Source organism: Nerophis lumbriciformis, linkage group LG22, assembly GCF_033978685.3.
Source record: "Nerophis lumbriciformis linkage group LG22, RoL_Nlum_v2.1, whole genome shotgun sequence".
In the NCBI taxonomy this organism is placed as follows: domain Eukaryota; kingdom Metazoa; phylum Chordata; class Actinopteri; order Syngnathiformes; family Syngnathidae; genus Nerophis; species Nerophis lumbriciformis.
Window position 1 is genome coordinate 38,779,469 of NC_084569.2, and position 21,458 is coordinate 38,800,926.

General features: G+C 39.8%; 2 protein-coding genes across 2 annotated transcripts in view; one reads left to right on the plus strand and one right to left on the minus strand.

Annotated features, from left to right (window-relative positions):
• Positions 1–5,781: 5,781 nt before the first annotated feature.
• Positions 5,782–14,328, minus strand: fmc1 (formation of mitochondrial complex V assembly factor 1 homolog). The gene is made up of 2 exons (XM_061973846.2): positions 14,125–14,328; positions 5,782–6,386 (listed from the first exon to the last, which is right to left on the minus strand). The coding sequence occupies exons 1-2, from the start codon at positions 14,248–14,250 to the stop codon at positions 6,183–6,185; spliced, it is 330 nt and encodes a 109-aa protein (XP_061829830.1). The 5' UTR covers positions 14,251–14,328; the 3' UTR covers positions 5,782–6,182.
• The window catches only part of grin2ba (glutamate receptor, ionotropic, N-methyl D-aspartate 2B, genome duplicate a), a 431,694-nt gene continuing 424,512 nt past the window's right edge, over positions 14,277–21,458 (plus strand). The window contains exon 1 of the mRNA XM_061973840.2: positions 14,277–14,466. The gene's annotated coding sequence lies outside the window, so the exon portion shown is untranslated. The remainder of the gene's footprint in view (positions 14,467–21,458) is intronic.

A 21,458-nucleotide genomic window follows, 5' to 3' on the forward strand; every position in this document is an offset into this window, starting at 1 on the left:
CTCAGCGCGGCTCCCATATGATTGCGCACTGGTGTGCGTCTGGGTCGTGACAGCGTGGCACGCGCAAGTCTGTGCTGCGTTGGATCAGTCTCCTTTCTTTAACAGGCAAAAGCTTTATAACCTCACCATACCTGCCAACTTTTAAATCAGAAAAACCTAGTAGCCAGGGTCCAAGGGCCGCAGGCCCCGGTAGGTCCAGGACAAAGTCCTGGTGGAGGGTTCAGGGCTTCGCCCCCCGACGCAAAATGATTATTAGCATTCAGACAGGTTAAAATGTTGCTAAAACCATCACTTTTCTATCAGTCACAGTGACTTTTCAAAACAAAAATATTACAGCAAAAATCATATGGGTTGATTGACATGTTTATTCTGTAAGCTAACTTCAATAGTTTGAAATTATTTTGACAGTTAATGCCAGTTATCCTGTCAACCTTTCACAAGACTTCAATTTGTTAATTGAAAGTATAAATAGTATAAACACTTTTAACAGTATGTCGTGCTGTGAAATACAGCCGACAGGATGGCGCACCAAACACGAAGCAAGGCCAAAGCGCATGCATGGTGCAGGAGAACAAAGGACTTCTTTCATTTAAGGTTTGTGATAAACCATCAAACTCATTCGTTAAAAGGACTCTATAGTAATATAAAGCGAATTTTTCTGGACATTATCATGCAAGAAAAGTTTATTTTTGGGACCGCGATCACCGCGTAATGATTTTTAAAGGTTGCATTACAAACATTTAACTGTCCCATGTGATCAGCCAGTGCGATTGGAAATCCATGCTCAATTATTGCCTCCCTAAATAAAACTTTGGCATTTATCACATCCAAAGAATCTGTTTGGGCGACGAAAAACGTTGAAAGTTTTCCACTTGTATCGCTAGCAACGGCATTAGACTTGTGTTTTTTTGTCCCAACGTGGTCTTTTACATCACTAATTCCTCCGTGTCCGATCGAAAAATCTTGTCTGCACAAGGTGCAATTCGCGTAGTTTTCACCCTTTTTTTTATTTTTTTATTAATATTAGATATATAACAACGGGCGGATGGCGGGCGGGTGCAGTTCTGATCAAACGTTACATCGGGTGGATGGCGGATGGTTGACGACTTTCTGCCGCGGTTGCGGATGAAATAAATTGCCTATCCGCGCATCTCTAGTAGGTTGTGAGTTCAAACCCCGGCCGAGTCATACCAAAGACTATAAAAATGGGACCCATTACCTCCCTGCTTGACACTCGGCATCAAAGGTTGGAATTGGGGGTTAAAATCACCAAAATGATTCCCAAGCGCGGCCACCGCTGCTGCTCACTGCTCCCCTCACCTCCCAGGGGGTGGAACAAGGGGATGGGTCAAATGCAGAGGATAATTTCACCATAGTTACGTTAACTTTAACATTAACTGGCGTTTTGTTCCGCAATATTACGCAAAACCAACCTTTTTTTACCTTCTGGTACCTGCTGATGTGTATTTGGGATCTGCATAAGTCATGAAAAGGCATGCACGTCCGCGCCCTAGTCAATAAGCTCCTTCTTTTCCCTCTATCCTCTTGTTGTGGCGGTTTCTAATACAGAGTAGTGTACAGTTCTAACTTATATCTGTCAGTAGACTCGCTATGGAGGCGCTGAAAGCTACAGATTGCAACAAAGATGACGCAGTCGAACTTAAAAAAGTGAAGACAAGACAAAACAAAGAGAGCAAGCAGGGAGAAAAATGCGACCGCCCTCACCAGAGGCAAGACAGATGGGTAGGTCGGGAGTTCAAACCCCGGCCGAGTCATACCAAAGACTATAAAAATGGGAGCCATTACCTCCCTGCTTGGCACTCAGCATCAAGGGTTGGAATTGGGGGTTAAATCACCAAAAATGATTCCTGGGCGCGGCCACTGCTGCTGCCCACTGCTCCCCTCACCTCCCAGGGGGTGAACAAGGGGATGGGTCAAATGCAGAGGACACATTTTGCCACACCTAGTGTGTGTGTGACAATCATTGCTACCGTATTTTCCGCACTATAAGGCGCACCTAAAAACCACAAATTTTCTCAAAAGCTGACAGTGCGCCTTATAACCCGGTGCGCTTTATATATAGATAAATATTAAGATTCATTTTCATAAAGTTTCGGTCTCGCAACTTCGGTAAACAGCCGCCATCTTTTTTCCCGGTAGAACAGGAAGCGCTTCTTCTTCTACGCAAGCAACCGCCAAGGTAAGCACCCGCCCCCATAGAACAGGAAGCGCTTCTTCTTCTACTGTAAGCAACCACCCGCCCGCGTAGAAGAAGAAAAAGAGCGCGGATATTACCGTACGTTTCATTTCCTGTTTACATCTGTAAAGACCACAAAATGGCTCCTACTAAGCGACAAGGATCCGGTTCATGAAAAGACGCAATCTCTCCATCCGCACACGGATTACTATTTCACAGCAACTGATATTCCTGTGAACCGCACTGTGGATACAACGGGAGCACGTACGGTGAATATTCGCACCACAGGGAATGAGAAGTCATCCTTCACTGTGGTTCTAGCTTGCCATGCTAATGGCCAGAAACTTCCACCCATGGTGATATTCAAAAGGAAGACCTTGCCAAAAGAGACCTTTCCAGCCGGCGTCATCATAAAAGCTAACTCGAAGGGATGGATGAAGAAAAGATGAGCGAGTGGTTAAGGTAAGTTTAAGTTTACGCGAAGAGGCCGGGTGGCTTTCTTCACGCAGCTCCGTCCATGTTGATATACGACTCCATGCGCGCCCACATCACGCTGGTTTTAATATATTATTAAAGTTTGACTGACCTATTTGACTGTTTTTTTGACATTCCTTTAGGTGCAGTTAGATGCGGCTTACAACACGGGGCGGCTTATAGGTGGACAAAGTTTTGAAATATGCCGTTCATTGAAGGCGCGGCTTATAACCCAGGGCGCCTTATGGTGCGGAAAATACGGTACTTTAACTTAATTGGTTGGTGCTGGAATTGTTTAAATCGGTCAAGGTATGTTGAAGTAGAAACAGTTTTTTAATTGAGAAATTATATAATGGAATTCCTGGAATTTCGGGAAAACCGAGAATGTTTGTAGTTCCTAAACCAACTTGTTTTTTTGTCCAGACTAAGAAACATTTTTTGATGGCGGAACGGTTGAAATGGGATGAAAAAGGGAAAAGGAGTACCGTATTTTTCCGGACTATAAGTCGCAGTTTTTTTCATAGTTTTAAAGCAAAAGAGGACTAGCAGCGATCGGTTTCACCGGACGTGAAACCGATCGCAGCTAGCATGCTAGCAGCTAACGGGCTAGGATAGACTGACCATACGTCCTCTTTTCACCGGACATGTCCTCTTTTGCGGAGCTGTCAGGGCGGAGTTTCATAAATGCCTCAAATGTCCGGCATTTGGAGTTAGGGTTGCGTGTATTTTCAATGTACGTTCAGGGTTAAGAAGGGGTTAAAAACACAACAAATTGTGCGTGCAGCAGCATTGGTGAGGGAGGGGCAGAGACAGAGAGAGAGAGAGAGAGTTATGATAAACGCGCATGCGTCGCCAGGCTCTGCTTTTTATCCATAGATTTATCACATTTAATTTTTTATTATCTGTAGCAGGGGTGTCAAAAGTGTGCATTTTTGTAACATTTTCCTTGTTTTATTTGGCAAGCTGAAAGAACATGGTGCCAGTATGCTGTATTTTTTCAATAAAATACTGGAAAGGATAGAAATGTAGTTTGTCTCTTTTATCCGATTATTAATCGATTATTAAATTAATCGTTAGTTGCAGCCCTAATATATATATATATGTGTATATATATATATATATATATATATATATATATATATATATATATATGATATGTATGTGTATGTATATATGAGGTAGATCACCTCGACTTGGTCATTTATTAAGTAATTGATTAACGTTGAAAACTTATTGGGGTGTTACCATTTAGTAGTCAATTGTACGGAATATGTACTGTACTGTGCAATCTACTAATACAAGTTTCAATCAATCAATCAATCAATGAATGCCTACTGAGCCTATGGTGCTGTTAAGTTATTGTGGCTCAATTTGCCTTATTTTTATGTTAATGTATTATTATTTAATATATATTATTGTTTTAGTTGCTTAAGAGATATATCAGCTGTAAAGACCCACTTCCGGGTAAAGTGAAGGTTGTTAGCCCCGAAGTACATAGGCCCTGGAGGAACGTCTCCCTGCGCCCCTCAACTACGGTCCGGGAGCCCCCGCGCCCCCATCCACACAAAGCACGCCTGTTCTTTTCCACGCAGCGCTGCAATAAAACACAATCAGATCTTCTGTTTCTAGCTGATACATAAAAAATAACGTAAAATAACGCAGTAATGCATCATGTAGTAACGGTAACTGAGTTACTGAATATATAAAAAATAACGCGTTAGATTACTAGTTACCGCCGAAACTAACGGCGTTAGTCCCAACACTGCTCATCAGTTACTCAGTACTTGAGTAGTTTTTTCACAACATACTTTTTACTTTTACTCAAGTAAATATTTGGGTGACTACTCCTTACTTTTACTTGAGTAATACATCTCTAAAGTAACAGTACTCTTACTTGAGTACCGTATTTTCCGCACCATAAGCCGCCCTGGGTTATAAGCCGCGCCTTCAATGAACGGCATATTTCAAAACTTTGTCCACCTATAAGCCGCCCCGTGTTATAAGCCGCATCTAACTGCGCTAAAGGAATGTCAAAAAAACAGTCAGATAGGTCAGTCAAACTTTAATAATATATTAAAAACCAGCGTGATGTGGGCGCGCATGGAGTCGTATATCAACATGGACGGAGCTGCGTGAAAAAAGCCACCCGGCCTCTTCGCGTAAACTTACCTTAACCACTCGCTCATCTTTTCTTCATCCATCCCTTCGAGTTAGCTTTTATGATGACGCCGGCTGGAAAGGTCTCTTTTGGCAAGGTCTTCCTTTTGAATATCACCATGGGTGGAAGTTTCTGGCCATTAGCATGGCAAGCTAGAACCACAGTGAAGGATGACTTCTCATTCCCTGTGGTGCGAATATTCACCGTACGTGCTCCCGTTGTATCCACAGTGCGGTTCACAGGAATATCAAAAGTCAGTGGAACCTCGTCCATGTTGATAATGTTCTCTGGCCGGATCTTTTTTTCAGCTATCTTGTTTTTACAATATGCACGGAAAGTAGCCAGCTTTTCTTGAAAGTCTTTAGGCAGTTGCTGTGAAATAGTAGTCCGTGTGCGGATGGAGAGATTGTGTCTTTTCATGAACCGGAAACCTGTCGCTTAGTAGGAGCCATTTTGTGGTCTTTACAGATGTAAACACACAAAGGAAATGAAACGTAATGTCCGCGCGCTTCTTCTTCTTCTTCTACGCGGGCGGGTGGTTGCTTACAGTAGAAGAAGAAGCGCTTCCTGTTCTATGGGGGCGGGTGCTTACCTTGGCGGTTGCTTGCGTAGAAGAAGAAGCACTTCCTCTTCTACGGGGAAAAAAGATGGCGGCTGTTTACCGTAGTTGCGAGACCTAAACTTTATGAAAATGAATCTTAATATTAATCCATATATAAAGCGCACCGGGTTAAAAGCCGCACTGTCAGCTTTTGAGTAAATTTGTGGTTTTTAGGTGCGGCTAATAGTGCGGAAAATACGGTACAATTTCTGGCTATTCTACCCACCTGTGCATATAACGTACACTTATTCAGCCTGTTGTTCACTATTCTTTATTTATTTTAAATTGCCTTTCAAATGTCTATTCTTGCTGTTGGCTTTTATCAGATAAATTTCCCCCCAAAAATGCGACTTATACATGTTTTTTTCCTTCTTTATTATGCATTTTCGGCCGGTGCGACTTATACTCTGAAAAATACGGTAGTCAAATGAAAAAGTCAGTCACACTAGTGTGCTGCGGCACAGTGGTTGAAAGAAAATCCAGCATTTACAAGTTGTCCTGCATGTATTGTCTTATTCAAATAAAAATAACTAAAGAAAGTGTTTTTCTTCACATTGTTATCAATGTTTGAAGCTAGGTAAGATTATTCAACAATCAAACAAGCTAGTGTTTCCATTTGGTTAATAATGAAAACAGAACATTATTCATAGTTTAATAGAGAAGTGGAACAGTTGAACATACTGTATTTCTTCCCGCAGCTTAGCAGGTCCAGTCCACTGCCTTTTTGTCCCTGTTTCCCCCCCCGCCGTGGCTCACTTCTCCCAGCCTTTGCCTCCGGGCTGAGTGGGCAACCTGAGCCCCACCAGGCCGGCCACCTCCCGGGGGCTGCGCTCTCCCTTGCCGTGGTAAAGTTCGTGCAGGGCCTGGTGGTTCCTGGTGGACGCCAGCAGACACAGGTAGGTTTGCGAGGCGTGCAGCGCCTCCTGCTGGGCGCGGCAGTACCTCTCTCCTGTCACCTGTGCAGGAGCAGAACTGATTGTGAACATTCCTCAACGAGATATGGCTAATTAACGTCAGTGGTGACGATCACAAACGTGCATTCATTGAGTCAACATTATTATTTTCTTGCGTCCGCCTCAACGGCCATGTAGTCCCTATAGAGACTCACATTTACGTGAGCATGTCCTGGGGTCCTGGCAGGGCTGGGACAAACACACACTGACAGGCTGGAGTCCTCCCGCTGGCTGTTGTGCATCAGTGCACATGCATTCAGCCAGCGTGGTCAACCTTGTTCTCTCCAGCATGAATAATGCAAGCTTTAAGCCTATATGCTCCACAGTCAGGGCCACTTTGCTTACAGAAGAAATGACATCAAATAAGGATTTATAAAATATATATATATTAGGGCTGCAACAACTAATCAATTAAATCGATTAAAATAAAATATAAAATTAGTTGGCGATTAATTTAGTCATCGATTCGTTGGATCTATGCTATGCGCATAAATCTTTATTTATGAACAGCAACATGTAGAAACAGCTGAGAAACAATAATCAAAATAAGTATGGTGCCAGTATACTGGTTTTTTTCAATAAAATACTGGATAGGATAGAAATGTAGTTTGTCTCTTTTATCCGATTATTAATCAATTACTCAAAGTAAAAATCGACAGATTAATCGATTATCAAATTAATCGTTAGTTGCAGCCCTAATATACATATATATATATATATATACATATATATATATATATATATGTATAGTAGGGCTGCAGCCCTAATATACATATATATATATATATATATATATATATATGTATATTAGGGCTGCAACTAACGATTGATTTGATAATCGATTAATCTGTCGATTATTACTTCGATTAATATATATATATATATATATATATATATATATATATATATATATATATATATATATATATATATTAGGGCTGCAACTAACGATTAATTTGATAATCGATTAATCTGTTGATTATTACTTCTATTAATATATATATATATATTAGGGCTGCAACTAACGATTAATTTGATAATCTATTAATCTGTCGATTATTACTTCGATTAATTGATTAATAATCGGATAAAAGAGACAAACTACATTTCTATCCTATCCAGTATTTTATTGAAAAAAAAAAACAGCATACTGGCACCATACTTATTTTAATTATTGTTTCTCAGCTGTTTGTACATGTTGCTGTTTATAAAGATTTATGTGCCAACGAATCGATGACTAAATTAATCGCCAACTAATTTTATAATTGATTTTAATCGATTTAATTGATTAGTTGTTGCAGCCCTAATATATATATATATATATATATATATATATATATATATATATATATATATATATATATATACATACATACAGTATATACACATATATACACATTATATATATATATATATATATATATATATACATATATATACACATGATTTTAAATGTGTGTGTGTATATATATATATATATATATATACACATATATATATATACACACATGATTTTAAATGCGTGTGTGTATATATATATATGTATGTATATATATGTATATATATATATATATATATCATATGTATATGTGTATATATGTATATATATATATATATACACACACATATACATATGATATATATATATACATATACATATATATATGTATGTATATATATATATATATATATATACACATACATATGATATATATATATATATATATACACATATACATATGATATATATATATATATATATATATATATATATATATATATATATATATATATATATATACACACACACATATACATATGATATATATATATATATACACAGGTAAAAGCCAGTAAATTAGAATATTTTGAAAAACTTGATTTATTTCAGTAATTGCATTCAAAAGGTGTAGTAACACCAGCAGATGACATGGCACCCCAAATCATCACTGATGGTGGAAACTTTACACTAGACTTCAGGCAACGTGGATCCTGTGCCTCTCCTGTCTTCCTCCAGACTCTGGGACCTCGATTTCCAAAGGAAATGCAAAATTTGCTTTCGTCAGAAAACATGACTTTGGACCACTCAGCAGCAGTCCAGCTGGTGTCGGTCCACTCTGTTTCCTGAGATCCAGGGTCAACGCAGCCGTCTACCAGCAAGTTTTAGAGCACTTCATGCTTCCTGCTGCTGACCTGCTCTATGGAGATGGAGATTTCAAGTTCCAACAGGACTTGGCGCCTGCACACAGCGCAAAATCTACCCGTGCCTGGTTACGGACCATGGTATTTCTGTTCTAAATTGGCCCGCCAACTCCCCTGACCTTAGCCCCATAGAAAATCTGTGGGGTATTGTGAAAAGGAAGATGCAGAATGCCAGACCCAAAAACGCAGAAGAGTTGAAGGCCACTATCAGAGCAACCTGGGCTCTCATAACACCTGAGCAGTGCCAGAAACTCATCGACTCCATGCCACGCCGCATTAACGCAGTAATTGAGGCAAAAGGAGCTCCAACCAAGTATTGAGTATTGTACATGCTCATATTTTTCATTTTCATACTTTTCAGTTGGCCAACATTTCTAAAAATCCCTTTTTTGTATTAGCCTTACACAATATTCTAATTTTGTGACACACGGAATTTTGGATTTTCATATGTTGCCACTTCAAATCATCAAAATTAAATGAAATAAACATTTGAATGCATCAGTCTGTGTGCAATGAATAAATATAATGTACAAGTTACACCTTTTGAATGCAATTACTGAAATAAATCAAGTTTTTCAAAATATTCTAATTTACTGGCTTTTACCTGTATATATATATATATATATATATATATATATATATATATATATATATATATATATATATATATATACACACACACACATGATTTTAAATATGTTTTGTTGTGCGATATAAAAATGTGCTTTTGATACTGTCGTTATATTGTGATAATGCATGTTGACAACACATTCGGATTGTGTCCCGAAAAATTGACAGCGACAAGCTAACGAACGCGTCCTCAACAAAATGTAGCATTCCTGCTGGCGGCTAATGTCTCTTTGAAGTCAGCAATGCTTGCCTCCATGGCGGCAAATTAACTAACACTAACACACAAACAATAACACACTGAAAAGGTGTGTTATTGTTTGTGTTATGGTGCCATCTTTTGGACAAGTTAACTCACTGCAGGTGCTGCAGTGTCCTTCAATTTAGTCGTTTCAACCAGAAGTAGAAATACCGTTCCGGTTTTTTTTAGCCATCCATAGCGGTCCTACTTCTATGGATTCTTCATTCATCGCTCCAAACAACCTTTGCAAGTTTAACAATATAACTAAAACAATTCTTACTTACTAAACCGTCCTCGGTGTGATGTCTGTAGGAGTGTTTTCATGCATATTTGTACATGCTATCGTAATGTAATGAAAACTAGCGTCATTAGCTAATATGCTAACATGTTCGAGTGTCTGTGTTAGTATTATTAACTTTCAATGGCATTTTTTTGTATGGTTTCAGTTTCACAAATTCCTCAGTAAATTCACCGAAACGTCACCGTGGAGTTATTAAGTCTGTTTAGCTGATTGGAGAGCTAGCTTGCGCAGCTAGTGGGTCCATGACGATGACTTCCGTTTTGTTTAATCTCCCGTTTTACTGCCGTTTGTAAACAATTAAGGTACGTAAATAAACATTTCTGTGTAAATAACTCATTTCACAACATATAAATATGCAGCTAATATATGAAAAATGTTTTCCCCCTAAAAATGCGGCTATATCATAGTCCGGAAAATACGGTACGTTTCTTACAAATATTATCCCAGGAGGAGGAGGAATAGCTAAACATGCTACATTACACACTGTCGGAAGATATGCTAACCACAAGCTAGAGCATGTAAACAAAGGTGTGTGAATTGATACAAATATCAACAAGTAACCGTACCAAGTATATCATTGTTTGGTCGATACTACATTGTTTAGATCTACATTTTTTTATTTTATATTTATCATTTTTGTCATTTTCGTTAGGGTTTACAAACTTAGGAATATGTTCCTGGAAACAGGAGGTCTTTAAATTAAGGGCAAAAACCTAAGTATTTAAAAAAGAGACAGTAGTAGAAAAATATTTCAATATATAATTGATATTATTACACCACCAACCTGTGTTTTTGTCAGATCAAAAATGGAATCCAGTGATCTTAAAAAAATGTAAGTATCAGTACCAGCACTGGTACTGTATGACCAATGTATTATCCTGTAACTATACTTTGTATTGGATTGTCGGAAGAAGAATGGACATATTTGTGGCTTTAAAACTAACAATAAGGGTGAAGCAATGCACTGCAGAGTCCTCGCTAACTAGCTAGTGGCTAACGTCCCTCCACAGTGTTTTAGCTACTTGTAAATTCCTAATCCTCGACTCTATGGCAACAAATTCACTAGGTTTCGTACAAGTATCATCCCTGCGGGATGAGGAATAGCGAAACGAGCTTCACTACACACCATAGGAGAGTACGATAGCTAACTGCTAACAACATGCTAGCGCTCCTGGATGTAAACGAATGGGTGGATCTATACAAATATCGACGGTAACGATACCAAGAGCCGTATACAGTCAATACCACACTGATTACATCTATATTTTTTTAAATCACAAAATCTTGTTTTTGTTTATAAATTCAGGAACTACACCCCAACACACAAGATGACTTAAAGTATGACTAATGCATGACACACTGATCTACTTGGTATTCCACACCCAAACGTGTAGTATCACCCAAAACTTGTGTAAAGTATCCAAACAACAGAATAATAAGTGATTATTACAATTTAAATGAAACATGGCAAAACTGAAAGTAAGAAGATATTAACAGTAAATGAACAAGTAGATCAATAATTTTAACAAATAATAGAATGAGAAATGACAGTGGTTAGAGCAGTGGTTCTTAACCTGGGTTCGATGGAACCCTAGGGGTTCGGTGAGCCGGGTTCAGCGGAGGTCAAGACACACCCGACTCATCGTGTAAATAACAACTTCTCCCTATCGGCGTATTACGGATACGACAACAGCAGAAGTCAGACTGATTTGCAGGTGTGTAATTTGTTGTGAGTTTATGCACTGTGTTGGTTTTGTTCTTTGAACAAGGTGATGTTCATGCATGCTTCATTTTGTGCACCAGTAATAAAACATGTTAACACTTTAGTATGGGGAACATATTCACCATTAATTAGTTGCTTATTAACATGCAAATTAGTAACATATTGGCTCTTAACTAGTCATTATTAAGTTCTTATTAATGCCTTATTCGGCATGGCCTTATTATAACCCTAACCCTCTAACCCTGGCCCTAACCCTAACCAAATAACTCTAAATTAAGTCTTTGTTACTTAGAATATGTTCCCCATACTAAAGTGTTACCAAAAACATATAACTTTGTCTTGAATTTGAAAAAAAACAAAAAACATTTTATTTTTCACTAAAGAAAGGTTGGGTGAATGCGCATATGAAACTGGTGGGGTTCGGTACCTCCAACAAGGTTAAGAACCACTGCTTTAGGGTCTGTCCCAGTCTGATCAACCCCCAAAACAACATAAAAGGGACTAGGTAGGAAATCCATGTTGGCAATTGTAAGGGCGAGGGGCTTCTGGGAACGATCAAAATGTATCTGAAAGGTCATCCCTTTCACTACCTAGCTCAAAATGATGCACGTTTGGATAAATCTCTCTTATAAAAACTAGACTTCATTTATATTGCCAGTGTAAAATAACTATTAGGGCTGCGATTCAATTCAATATCGATTCTTGGGGTCACGATTCGATTCAAAATCGATTTTTTTTCTCGATTCAACGCGATTCTCGATTCAAAAACGATGTTTTCCTGATTCAAAAGGATTCTCTATTCATTCAATACATAGGATTTCAGCGGGATCTACCCCAGTCTGCTGACATGCAAGCAGAGTAGTAGATTTTTGTAAAAAGCTTTTATAATCGTAAAGGACAATGTTTTATCAACTGATTGCAATAATGTACTATTAAATGAACCAAAAATATGACTTATTTTATCTTTGTGAAAATATTGGACACAGTGTGTTGTCAAGCTTATGAGATGCGATGCAAGTGTAAGCCACTGTGACACTATTGTTCTTTTTTATATAAATGTCTAATGAAAATGTCAATGAGGGATTTTTAATCACTGCTATGTTGAAATTGTTACTAATATTGATACTGTTGTTGATAATATTAATTTTGTTTCACTCATACTTGCCAACCTTGAGACCTCCGATTTCGGGAGGTGGGGGTGGGCGTGGTCGGGGTGGGACGGGGGCGTGGCTAAAAGGGGAGGAGTATATTTACAGCTAGAATTCACCAAGTCAAGTATTTCATAGATTATATATATATATATATATATTATATATATATATATATATATGTACCCTCAATCGATTGAGGGTACCCCCCCTCATGAAACAGGCCTGTAGAGATGAAATAGTCTTGTGATTTTTTTTCCCACACATACATATATTGCGCTCTACTACGGTATCGAGCACTATTTTTTGGATAACCTTATTAAGACATATATATATATATATATATATATATATATATATATATATATATATGTATTTCATTATATATATATATTTATTTTATTATGTATATATATATATATATATATATATATATATATATATATAAAATAAATACTTGAATTTCAGTGTTCATTTATTTACACATATACACACACATAACACTCATCTACTCATTGTTGAGTTAAGGGTTGAATTGTCCATCCTTGTTCTATTCTCTGCCACTATTTTTCTAACCATGCTGAACACCCTCTCTGATGATGCATTGCTGTGTGGCACGCACAAAAGTGCTTTCATCAAATGCACTAGATGGCAGTATTGTCCTGTTTAAGAGTGTCACAACATTGCTGTTTACGGCAGACGAACTGCTTTACGGTATACAAAAAAGTGACTGCTGTTGTTGTGTGTTGTTGCCGCGCTGGGAGGACGTTAATGAAACTGCCTAACAATAAACCCACATAAGAAACCAAGAACTCGCCCTCCATCATTCTACAGTTATAACGTTATTGGGCAGGTATGCTGTTTATGTTGTGGGTTAGCCTGAATTTCGGGAGAAAATTTGTCCCGGGAGGTTTTCGGGAGAGGCGCTGAATTTCGGGAGTCTCCTGGAAAATCCGGGAGGGTTGGCAAGTATGGTTTCACTACTTTTGGATTGTTCTGTGTCGTGTTTGTGTCTCCTCTCAATTGCTCTGTTTATTGCAGTTCTGAATGCTGGATTGCATTGGTATGGTATTGCTGTGTATTGTTTTGTTGGATTAATTAAAAAAAAAAAAAAAAAAAAAAAAAAAAAAAAGGAAATCGATTTTTGAAAAATGAGAATCGATACTGAATCGTACAACGTGAGAATGGCGATTTGAATTCGAATCGATTTTTTCCCCACACCCCTAATAACTATATAGGTGTACCCAATGAAGTGTCCCGGAAGTGTCTCACGCTGCCATGTTAGCTTAGCCGCTAGCATGCCCTTCGCGTCGCAAAGTCACATGCTTTGTAAAATAACAACCCGTTTACGTCATGGTGGGCCCTAACATACATTTTAGAGATTATTACGGAATTTCACACACATGTATATTGTATATAAACACGTTAGCTACACCCACAGTACTGTTGAGCTAATGTGGCTAGCAGAAACAGAAAGGCACGAAAGAGGACACAATTACCTTATTTTTACGAAACTGCTCCTTGACATAAGTGCAGGCCAGGGACTGCTTGTAATGGTGTCCTTGTATGGAGCGCAGTTCTTTGAGAATTCTACTGTAAACACGCAACGATGACGACGACGCCATCTTGGAGTCTGTGTTGTGGCCACGGAGAGCCGACTGCTATCAGCAGAGCAGACCAACTCAATGGAGCTTCGCATCATCGATCGACCGTGACTGCCACAAGATGGCGCCGTGGCACCGACACACGAACTCACCGGACACGCAGAGCACGACAAGGCTGCACGACGGTTCAATTTAAAAGATATACATGGCCAGAGATGACTCCTTTCTCCATTTATTGTGAGTATTTAAACTACTATTGTATCTTAGTTAGTTTATGTCACAACAAAACAGTTCGTACGGACACATTACACGCAAATATTTAGTTTCCCACATGCTTAACTTTTAGTAACAAACCAGAGATGGGTCCAGTCGTCAAAGTTGTACTTAAGTAAGAGTACCGTAACTTAAAAGTAATGTGAGTAGTAATTCAAACTATTACTTGAGTAAGTATTCCTAAAAATACTGAGTAACAGGTGAGTGACTTCTGCAACCGTAGGCATCTTATTAAGTAGACGCGAGAAATTTGGCCGCCATCTTGAAGTGGTAATGAGGAACCGGTAGAGATGCGCGGATAGGCAATTATTTCATCCGCAACCGCATCAGAAAGTCGTCAACCATCCGCAATCCACCCGATCTAACATTTGATCAGAACCGCATCCGCCCGCACCCGCACGTTGTTATATATCTAATATAGACGATGCAAGGCATTAGTGAGGTTATAAAGCTTTTGCCTGTTAAAGAAAGGAGACTGATCCAATGCAGCACAGACATTCGCGTGCCACGCTGTCACGACCCAGACGCACACCAGTGCGCAATCATATGGGAGCCGCGCTGAGCGCACCTCCAAGCGCGTCTCGCTGCCGGTGACGGCCGGGTATATGGGCCCGACGCTCCAGCGCCATCCATTTTCAGGGCTAGTTGATTCGGCAGGTGGGTTGTTACACACTCCTTAGCGGGTTCCGACGTCCATGGCCACCGTCCTAGCTGCTGTCTATATCAACCACGGTGAGCCTCACCCCTTTCGTGAGCGCACTGCGCGCGGAGTGACCCCTGTTACGCGCCCCCGGCAACAGGGGTGGCGGGCAGGTAAGCTGCGCGGGGGGAGCGCGCGGAGTGACCCCTGTTACGAGCCCCCGGCCACGGGGGTGGCGGGCAGGTAAGCTGCTTACCTGCTGCGCGTGACGCCGGCCGCGGCGAAGGCGGACGAGGCGGGGTGTCGGTGCGGTGGGCGCGGTGGTGACCCTGGACGTGCGTCGGGCCTTTCTCGTGGATCGCCTCAGCTACGGCTCCCGGTGGGGCCCTCTCGGGGGAAGGGGCCTCGGTCCCGGACCCCGGCGAGGCGTCCCTTCTCCGCTCCGTAAAAGTGTCCATCTCTTTTTTTTTCTTTCTTCTGTTGTGGCATATGCTGCAGGTGCCTGCTCGTTTTTCGTATGTGGGTAACAACATTTAACTATGTATATATATTTCTGAATTGGTTTAACTGCCACCCGCCTGAATCTATTTAAAATCTAAATTTTTTTTATTTCAACCACCCGACCCGACCCGACCCGTGGATAAAATCAAATTTTTTTTTATTTCATCCGCGGACTCCGCGGTTGTGCCCGCAAACCGCGCATCTCTAGGAACCGGCGATTGATTGATTGAAACTTTTATTAGTAGATTGCACAGTACAGTGGAGCTTCGCATCATCGATCGACCGTGATGCTACACAAAAGATGCTATTGTATCTTAGTTTGTTTATGTCACAACAAGCAGTTCATACGGACACATTACTCGTAACTATTTAGTTTCCCACATGCTTAACTTTTAGTAACAAACCAGAAATGGGTCCAGTCGTCAAAGTTGTACTTAAGTAAGAGTACCGTAACTTAAAAGTAATGTGAGTAGTAATTCAAACTATTACTTGAGTAAGTATTCCTAAAAATACTGAGTAACAGGTGGGTGACTTCTGCAACCGTAGGCATCTTATTAAGTAGACGCGAGAAATTTGGCCGCCATCTTGAAGTGGTGATGAGGAACCGGTAGAGATGCGCGGATAGGCAATTATTTCATCCGCAACCGCATTAGAAAGTCGTCAACCATCCGCAATCCACCCGATCTAACATTTGATCAGAACCGCATCCGCCCGTTGTTATATATCTAATATAGACGATTCAAGGCATTAGTGAGGTTATAAAGCTTTTGCCTGTTAAAGAAAGGAGACTGATCCAATGCAGCACAGACATTCGCGTGCCACGCTGTCACGACCCAGACGCACACCAGTGCGCAATCATATGGGAGCCGCGCTGAGCGCACCTCCAAGCGCGTCTCGCTGCCGGCGACGGCCGGGTATATGGGCCCGACGCTCCAGCGCCATCTTGAAGTGGTGATGAGGAACCGGTAGAGATGCGTGGATAGGCAATTATTTAATCCGCAACCGCATTAGAAAGTCGTCAACCATCCGCAATCCACCCGATCTAACATTTGATCAGATCCGCATCCGCCCGTTGTTATATATCTAATATAGACGATTCAAGGCATTAGTGAGGTTATAAAGCTTTTGCCTGTTAAAGAAAGGAGACTGATCCAATGCAGCACAGACATTCGCGTGCCACGCTGTCACGACCCAGACGCACACCAGTGCGCAATCATATGGGAGCCGCGCTGAGCGCACCTCCAAGCGCATCTCGCTGCCGGCGACGGCCGGGTATATGGGCCCGACGCTCCAGCGCCATCCATTTTCAGGGCTAGTTGATTCGGCAGGTGGGTTGTTACACACTCCTTAGCGGGTTCCGACTTCCATGGCCACCGTCCTAGCTGCTGTCTATATCAACCAGGGTGAGCCCCACCCCTTTCGTGAGCGCACTGCGCGCGGAGTGACCCCTGTTACGCGCCCCCGGCAACAGGGGTGGCGGGCAGGTAAGCTGCGCAGGCGGAGCGCGCGGAGTGACCCCTGTTACGAGCCCCCGGCCACGGGGGTGGCGGGCAGGTAAGCTGCTTACCTGCTGCGCGTGACGCCGGCCGCGGCGAAGGCGGACGAGGCGGGGTGTCGGTGCGGTGGGCGCGGTGGTGACCCTGGACGTGCGTCGGGCCTTTCTCGTGGATTGCCTCAGCTACGGCTCCCGGTGGGGCCCTCTCGGGGGAAGGGGCCTCAGTCCCGGACCCCGGCGAGGCGTCCCTTCTCCGCTCCGTAAAAGTGTCCATCTTTTTCTTCTGTTGTGGCATATGCTGCAGGTGCCTGCTCGTTTTTCGTATGTGGGTAACAACATTTAACTATGTATATATATTTCTGAATTGGTTTAACTGCCACCCGCCTGAATCTATTTAAAATCTAAATTTTTTTTATTTCAACCACCCGACCCGACCCGACCCGTGGATAAAATCAAATTTTTTTTTATTTCATCCGCGGACTCCGCGGTTGTGCCCGCAAACCGCGCATCTCTAGGAACCGGCGATTGATTGATTGAAACTTTTATTAGTAGATTGCACAGTACAGTGGAGCTTCGCATCATCGATCGACCGTGATGCTACACAAAAGATGCTATTGTATCTTAGTTTGTTTATGTCACAACAAGCAGTTCATACGGACACATTACTTGTAACTATTTAGTTTCCCACATGCTTAACTTTTAGTAACAAACCAGAGATGGGTCGAGTCGTCAAAGTTGTACTTAAGTAAGAGTACCGTAACTTAAAAGTAATGTGAGTAGTAATTCAAACTATTACTTGAGTAAGTATTCCTAAAAATACTGAGTAACAGGTGAGTGACTTCTGCAACCGTAGGCATCTTATTAAGTAGACGCGAGAAATTTGGCCGCCATCTTGAAGTGGTGATGAGGAACCGGTAGAGATGCGCAGATAGGCAATTATTTCATCCGCAACCGCATCAGAAAGTCGTCAACCATCATGAGGCGTCATGAAGCGTTTCGACACATTGCAAAACTGTATTGATACTGTGTCGATACTGTGTCACTAAATACTGACATCTGCTGGACATTAAAGATCCCTACAGGCAACCTATGGACCGACTCAACTGACACTGATTTGATGCCCTAGTACAGGGGTCACCAACCTTTTTGAAACCAAAAACGACTTCTTGGGTACTGATTAATGCGAAGGGCTACCAGTTTGATACACACTTAAATAAATAAATATATTGTCATTTGTAAGTTACACGTAAGTGTGATTTAAACAAGAATAGCTAAATAAATAAATTTATATATATAAAAAAATGGGTATTTCTGTCTGTCATTCCGTCGTACATTTTTTTTTTCCTTTTACGGAAGGTTTTTTGTAGAGAATAAATGATGAAAAAAACCACTTAATTGAACGGTTTAAAAGAGGGGAAAACACGAAAAAAATTAAAATAAAATTTTGAAACATAGTTTATCTTCAATTTCGACTCTTTAAATTTCAAAATTCAACCGACAAAAAGAAGAGAAAAACTAGCTAATTTGAATCTTTTTGAAAAAATTAAAAAAAGAATTTATGGAGCATCATTAGTCATTTTTCCTGATTAAGATACATTTTAGAATTTTGATGACATGTTTTAAATTGGTTAAAATCCAATCTGCACTTTGTTAGAATATTTAACAAATTGGACCAAGCTATATTTCTAACAAAGACAAATCAGTATTTCTTCTAGATTTTCCAGAACAAAAATTTTAAAAGAAATTCAAAATACTTTGAAATAAGATTTAAATTTGATTCTACAGATTTTCTAGATTTGCCAGAATAATTTTTTTGAATTTTAATCATAGTAAGTTTGAAGAAATATTTCACAAATATTCTTCGTCGAAAAACCAGAAGCTAAAATATTTATTATTCTTTACAATAAAAAAAAAAAAAAATTACTTGAACATTGATTTAAATTGTCAGGAAAGAAGAGGAAGAAATTTAAAAGGTAAAAAGGTATATTTGTTTAAAAATCCTAAAATCATTTTTAAGGTTGTATTTTTTCTCTAAAATTGTATTTCTAAAAGTAATAAGAAGCAAAGTAAAAAATAAATGAATTTATTTAAACAAGTGAAGACCCATCCATCCATTCATTTTCTACCGCTTATTCCAAGTGAAGACCAAGTCTTTAAAATATTTTCTTGGATTTTCAAATTCTATTTGAGTTTTGTCTCTTTTAGAATTAAAAATGTCGAGCAAAGCGAGACCAGCTTGCTGGTAAATAAATAAAATTTAAAAAATAGAGGCAGCTCACTGGTAAGTGCTGCTCTTTGAGCTATTTTTAGAACACTGATCTGGTCCTTACGGGCTACCTGGTGACCGCGGGCACCGCGTTGGTGACCCCTGCCCTAGTATATACAATAATATAAACCAAGTCATTGTATTTCATTTAGGATTATTTCATATCTTCATTTAAATAAAAATATATTTGTATCTTTTTTAGATACAGTCAATAAATAATGTGAACATGTATCATAACATGGAAATCTAAGAGAACATGTTGTGGATGATTGTGGACTGGGAATTTTTTTAATTTTATTTTTTTACACATTTTTATAAAAATAAAAATAAAAAGTTTTTCCGACGTATTACATTTTAGACGATTTCTCTTCTTAGTTATTATTTCTCCGGCTGTAGAAAAGAGCCGCTCACAGGGCACAGAGGAGGCGTCAGTGCGACACAGTTGGCGTATCGGTCACGTGACCAAAACAGCTCATGATCGGTCACGTGACTTTCTAAAAGCGGTACGCGCACCGACACAGGGTTTTGTTCTATGAGCTCGACGCATGCGCCGATGCATCGGTGTTGCCGGACCCATCACTAGCTTTTAGTAACAAACCAGAGATGGGTCGAGTCATCAAAGTTGTACTTAAGTAAGAGTACCGTAACTTAAAAGTAATGTGAGTAGCAATTCAAACTATTACTTGACTAAGTATTCCTGAGTAAAACACTAAGTGACAGGTGAGTGACTTCTGCAACCGTAGACATCTTATTAAGTTGACGCGAGAAATTTGGCCGCCATCTTGAAGTGGTGATTGATTGAAACTTTTATTAGTAGATTGCACAGTACAGTACATATTCCGTACAATTGACCACTAAATGGTAACACCCCAATAAGTTTTTACACTTGGCATGGTACAAATTAGGGATGTCCGATAATGACTTTTTTGCTGATATTCCGATATTGTCTAACTCTTAATTACCGATACCGATATCAACCGATACCGGTATATACAGTCGTGGAATTAACACATTATTATGCATAATTTGGACAACCAGGTATGGTGAAGATAAGGTCCTTTTAAAAAAATAAAATAAGATAAATAAATTAAAAACATTTTGTTGAATAAAAAAGAAAGTAAAACAATATAAAAACAGTTACATAGAAACTAGTAATTAATGAAAATGAGTCAAATTAACTGTTAAAGGTTAGTACTATTAGTGGACCAATCATGTGTGCTTACGGACTGTATCCCTTGCAGACTGTATTGATATATATTGATATATAATGTAGGAACCACAATATTAATAACAGAAAGAAACAACCCTTTTGTGTGAATGAGTGTGAATGGGGGAGGGAGGTTTTTTGGGTTGGAGCACTAATTGTAAGTGTATCTTGTGTTTTTTATGTTGATTTAATTAAACAAAAACCAAAAAAAAAAACGATACCGATAATAAATAAACCGATACCGATAATTTCCAATATTACATTTTAAAGCCGATAATATCATCTCTAGTACAAATATATGCTATCATCATAATACTGTCATCACACAAGTTAATCATCAGACTTTATACATTGAATTATTTACAATCCGGGGGGTGGGATGAGGAGGGTTTGGTTGATATCAGCACTTCAGTCATCAACATTTATATCATCAGAGAAATGGACATTGAAACAGTGTAGGCCTGACTTGGTAGGATATGTACAGCGAGCAGAGAACATAGTGAGTTCAGAATGCATAAGAACAAGTATATACATTTGATTATTTACATTTGGTTATTTACAATCCGGGGAGGTGGGATGAGGAAGTCAGGGTGTTAGTCAAGGGTTGAAGTTGCCTGGAGGTGTTCTTTTAGTGCGGTTTTGAAGGAGGATAGAGATGCCCTTTCTTTTACACCTGTTAGGAGTGCATTCCATATTGATGTGGCATAGAAAGAGAATGAGTTAAGACCTTTGTTAGATCGGAATCTGGGTTTAACGTGGTTTGTGGAGCTCCCCCTGGTGTTGTGGTTATGGCGGTCATTTACGTTATGGAAGTAGTTTGACATGTACTTCGGTATCAGGGAGGTAT